This window comes from Oenanthe melanoleuca, unplaced genomic scaffold, assembly GCF_029582105.1.
Source record: "Oenanthe melanoleuca isolate GR-GAL-2019-014 unplaced genomic scaffold, OMel1.0 S156, whole genome shotgun sequence".
NCBI classification, from domain to species: Eukaryota; Metazoa; Chordata; class Aves; order Passeriformes; family Muscicapidae; genus Oenanthe; species Oenanthe melanoleuca.
This window is the reverse complement of record NW_026612805.1, coordinates 8,950-14,029: the sequence shown is the minus strand read 5'-3', so window position 1 is coordinate 14,029 and position 5,080 is coordinate 8,950. Positions and strand designations below refer to the sequence as shown.

At 53.4% G+C, this 5,080-nt stretch overlaps 1 protein-coding gene across 1 annotated transcript; it reads right to left on the bottom strand.

Annotated features, from left to right (window-relative positions):
• Positions 1 to 203: 203 nt before the first annotated feature.
• LOC130266702 (uncharacterized) lies at positions 204 to 4,840 on the bottom strand. The gene is made up of 5 exons (XM_056515966.1): positions 4,351 to 4,840; positions 3,086 to 3,664; positions 2,060 to 2,247; positions 935 to 1,055; positions 204 to 299 (listed from the first exon to the last, which is right to left on the bottom strand). Exons 1-5 carry the CDS (start codon positions 4,838 to 4,840, stop codon positions 229 to 231), a joined length of 1,449 nt encoding a protein of 482 aa, XP_056371941.1. The 3' UTR covers positions 204 to 228.
• Between the last annotated feature and the right edge of the window lie 240 nt (positions 4,841 to 5,080).

The window sequence follows — 5,080 nt, the reverse complement described above, 5'->3', positions numbered from 1 at the left end:
ATAAATAAATATATATATAAATATTTAAAAGCTAATTAATTAATTAATAATTCTTAAAAAATTATTACTAATAATGAAAAATATTACCATATATATATATATATTATTATTACCCTATACATACATAAATGTAAATCTGGAAATCTATAAAAGTAACTACATGGATATAAAAATATAACTATAGAAGTGTCTATAAACATAAACAGAGTGATTCCACCTGCCCGATGGTCACAGGCTCTCCCTCGGTTTCTCCCTGGCACGCAGGGCAGCCCTCCTGGCAAGGTAGATCAGATGGATATCTGGGAAGCAAAGGGAACACCCAGTCAATATTGGCCTCCATCCATCTTTCCCTTTGGAAGTAACTGTCCTTCTGTCAAAGACTGGAAGAGATGGCCTGGAAGGCAGACTCTCAATTCGGAATTTCAGGCCTGCTCTTTAAAGAGCTGGAATCCTTCCAAGTTTTCAACTTCTGAACTTTTGAAGTATCCCAATAAACTCACAGCACTCGCAGTGCAAATGGCACCCATGAGAGCTTGAAACACACAGTCCCAGCTCCCACAAAGAAGCCCAGCCTTGTTCTTTCTCTGTCCTGACAGAGGGATCTCATTCCTCACTGAAATGGCTGAAACTGAAGGGTGCTGTGAGCTGAGTTATGAATCCAAATTGGGATACCCAGCTTGGTAACACAAATCCCACAAGGTCAGGTTTATTCCTGCCTCTCTGGCCACAGCAGAGGACTCAGTGTCAGAGCCGCTGGAGAAGCGTGGAGGGCAGGGCTTGGGGAGGTTGTCTCAGTGCAGGTTTTGAAATAAAGGCATGAGAATCACTAACCCTTCAACCAAGAACTCAATTCCCCTGATCTCCCTTCCTGTCAGAGGCAGGCTCAGAGCAGCCCTCTCACATCTCTCTAAACCAATGGGGGCTCTTTCCTTACCAAGCTCCTCGGGTTCCTGGGAACTGTTCCCACAGCACTCAGTGCCAGGCAAACCTCCTTCTGCTGCAGCCTTGTTCACAGGCTGCCCTCCTGAAGACTCAGAGGCAACATTAATATTCCCCTTGAAAGAGAAGCAGAAAGAAATAAACCCTTCTCTCCAGCTACACAATACATCTGATACAACAACTCTGTGCCTCACCTACCTAATCTCTGGTTCCTAACAAGAAATCTGGGCCACAAACACCTTCAAAAGTCTAAAAGACTTGACTTTTCCAAAGACAGTCCAAAGCTGTCAAAGCTGACAATGCTGAATGTGGGGGTGACACTGAACACATGGATGGCTGCTAAGGAAGGAGTCCTGCCAGTTCCTGGATCAGGAATGTGATCCTCCCTCCACAGCCCTATGCAGAACAGTCTCATCCAGGCTGCAGCTTTGCAGGGGCTCTATGGGAACACACATCTCTTCCCATACAGATGCCCAACAGCAAGGTGATTGAGCTCTGGAACATGGAGAGCTAGACTGGGCACTTTGCCCAGCGCAGGATTTCCCAGACAGAAACTGGACTGCAGGCACCAGGTTACTGAGAGGACAAGAAAGCTGCAGCTCCAGCCCATCCCCAAACACGGCTCTGGGAGCACCTACAAGCACAGCAGGACTCACACAGCAGCAGCAGCTGCAGCCCAGCCCTTGCTTTGCCTTGGCCTTCCAACACAAAAGAGGTAGAGCCCATATCTGCTGCTGCAACAGAGGCACCTCTCGCATGCCCCTCCCTGCATGGGACACTTTGCCTTCAGTGCCATTCTCCAAACACTCTCCTCTTCTTTCCCATCAAACAAAGACTGGTAGAATGCACAAAGCTTTCACTTCCTCATCATAAATGGCCCCACAGGAGGCATTCTTCCCAGGAAAAGGAACACTCAAACTTGGCCAACACAGGCTCACACCTCTCATCTTCACTGATGGGGGAGACTTCTTCAATCCTCTTCTCTTAGAAACCTTACTTTACCAAGAAAATACTTCCCTGTCCATTCACAACTGAATTCAAGAAGCCTTTGCTTCTCAGCCAAGTAATAATTGTCAAAAGCTCTCAGTCAGCCCCTTTCATCCCTGTTCACTGGAGTTACCTGAGCAGAGGGAGACCTTTCAGGTGGGGAGGACGAAAGCATCTCCTCCAGTGTCTCAAGCACCATGTCCAGATCAATCGGGGGCAATTCCTCTTCCCCAGGAGTATCCCAGAGCCACCTGGGGGCTCTCCATGGTGCATAACCAGCACAGCCAGCTGGAGCACTGGGGGCTGAAGTGCTGGGAGCGGCTGCAAGAATTCAAACACATTGGTCAGGCTCCAGAATGTGGCTTTGGGACATGGAGCTCTATGCTGCCTTGGATCAAACATCACAGGAAGCACACAGCAATGTCAATTTCAGAAATGTATTCAAACTTCCCAGGGATTTGGGAGAGTGAGTTCTTCCTCTTAAAAAGTCTTTCTTCTAAATGATGTGTATGTATATTAAAAGATGGATTCTAAAATTGATCTACACATACACAAAAGAACTTTATAATCACTGCCTTTTCTATCTCCCCATCAGCTTTTGGAGTTGGTGGCTTCACAGTTTCTCATAATAACAGACCACAGAAAGCGGATTCACCCAGGAAGAGCCCACATCTGCAGACACACATGCTAAACTTAAACTGTGAGTTTCTTCTAAAAAGCATCCTTGTGGGTGAGGCCGAATTCTATAGCTGCAGCTGCTTGGGGGATACACAGAGCTCATTGAATTTTAATAGCATTATTTGAAAGAGAGACAACCTGTAAACTCTGCAATATCCTATCAGGGTCCTAGTTTGGCTTCATTCCAAAAAAGATGGGAGTTTACCTGACACTGACCAGCTGTGGACAAAGGCTATTCGTTGTCATCTTGTGCCCCTACAGAGAGGCTGTCTGGAAAATGCAAAGAACCCACTCCAAAACACAGCAAGGACAAGAAAACAGACCGAGATTCATTTTGTTTTCACAGTTCTGCTTCCTAGCACACTTGACATTTCTACCTGACTTGCACTTGAGATCAACCCATGACAGAACACTGCAGGAAAATATTTCAGTCAATTTTCATGATCGTTCTGAAAAGCAAGGGTAGAAACTCTTTCCCTACCTGATGGGCAGTAAGCTGGCAAGTGCTGCTCAGGAAATGTGCAGCTGCTGCTTTCTGGAACTGTCACCAAAGTGCTTTGATGGGCCATGGGAACTGGCGAAATGATAGGCTGGAATTGAAATTTGTATGTGCCTGGCTCCACTGATGCAGCCCCAAGAGGTCCAGAGTTGACAAACGCTTCCTCAGGAGGTTCTGGGCAAGCCTCACGCTCTCGAGCAGCTGCACTCATCCTGGAGGTGCCTGGAGGCACCTCTGAATCCCCAGGTGAGGCAGCACTGTTGGCTGGGATGTGCTGCTCTGAAGATTTGCAGCTGCTGCCATCTCGAAGGGCCCTGCAGGCAGCTGCAGGGTCGATGCGAACCAGCGGAATGGTGAGATTGCGGAGATTAAATCTGTGGATGAGCTCCCTTGATGGTTCCACTGGTGAAGCTCCAAAAAGTCCAGAGGAGGCACAGACTTTCTTGGCAGGTGGTGGGGAAGCGTCAGACTCCTGAGCACCTGCACATCCCCTGGAAGGGCCTGGACACAGCTCTGAATCCTCAAGTGAGAATGCAGCAGCGAGGCTCTGGCATGAGGGAGCTGTGCAGCAGTGACGGAAGCAGAAAGGAAGCAAAGGGAAGGCTGGGTCACTATTGGTCTTTGCATGGCCTTCGGCAGCAACTGTACTTCTGCCAGGGTAGACAAAAGCTCCCATTCTCCCAAGCAGGGTGAGAAAGAAGTAAAGGAAGAAAAAAACCATTTTCTGGGGCCATTTAACACCCAGTTCCTTGCCTGCTGAGCTCTCCTCTGTTGGTTTAACTGTCTTGGAAAACTGTCCTGCTGCCATTCCTTGGCAGGAAGCAACTGCCAGAAACCCAACTGCCAGGTCTCTTTCTTTCTTCCCCAGAGGACCAGGAGGCTCCCTCCCGCTGGGTCTGATCACGACCGGGCCCTCGGCTCACACGCACTCACGGAGAGCTCCCCAAACATCCCAGGGCCGGGCACGGAGCAGCACCAGCCACGGCCAGGGCTGGGCCAGCTGCCGACCGGGCGGGCCAGGGTGTGGCGAGCGCAGCCGCGGCCGGACTGTCCCAGCCCCCGGCACAGCCGGCACAGCTCCCGGGCCCTGCCGGCACAGCTGCCTTGCCCCAGGACAGCCCCTGTGCCGGCCGGGGCTGCGCTGAGCAGCCCAGCACGGGCAGGGCCGCTCCTGCCCCTGTGCCGGGCACTGCCCACGGCCACAGCCCACGGCACCCTTGGCGCCCGCAGCTCGCAGCCCGTCTCACCGGCTCCGGGGGGCTGCCCGGCACAGAAGGCGGGCAGCGGCCGCTCCGTGTGCAGCTGCTGGAAGCGGCTGGGCTGGCGGCTGCGCACCTCCAGCCCCGCCGCCAGCCGCTGCCTGTTGGCCCTGGTCAGGCGCTGGATGCGGAGCAGCAGCTCGGGGCGGTCGCGTACGAAGTTGGCATTCCTGAAGTGCAGCCAGCCGCCGGCATCGCCCGGCACCTTGTGGAAGCCGTAGAGGTTGAGCTGGCGCACGAAGCTGCCGAAGTGCTTGGCTTGGAAGGAGTCCGGGCCCGGCCCCGCCCCTTCGCTGCCCGCTCCGTGGGCGCCGCCCGGGCTGAGCAGCTCCCGCTCCAGCAGGGAGCGGTCGATGAGCAGGCCCTGGCCCTGGCTGTCCCAGCGCAAGGAGCGGACGCGGGGGCTGTTCACCAGGCGCCACAGCTTGGCGGGGAAGGTGCTGGCGTTGAGCGCGGCGGGCAGCGGCAGCTCCGCCATGGCGCCGATCGCCGAGTGTGGCCACAACGCCCGCGGCGCGCGGCCTGAGGGGGGCGCTGCGCTCGGCCCCGCTCGCGGCCCCGCGCGGGCCGGGCTCGGTTGGGTCGCGAGCAGAGTTCCCGCTGCAGGGCGGACAAGGCCAGACGGGAGAAGGGAAAGGAAAGAGACAACTGGAGACATTCTTTTGGCCGCTTTCCCAGCCAACTGCCTGCTTCTGTCTCACTGCCTCTGCCGGTCTTC

Excerpts from the sequence above, each read along its gene's own strand:
- LOC130266702 (XM_056515966.1), bottom strand. The coding sequence starts at position 4,840 with ATGGCGGAGCTGCCGCTGCCCGCCGCGCTCAACGCCAGCACCTTCCCC. Across the intron at positions 2,248-3,085 it reads GCCAGCTTACTGCCCATCAG|CCGCTCCCAGCACTTCAGCC; the intron begins GTAGGGAAAGAG and ends GAATTCTTGCAG. Across the intron at positions 300-934 it reads CCAGGAACCCGAGGAGCTTG|ATATCCATCTGATCTACCTT; the intron begins GTAAGGAAAGAG and ends TTTGCTTCCCAG.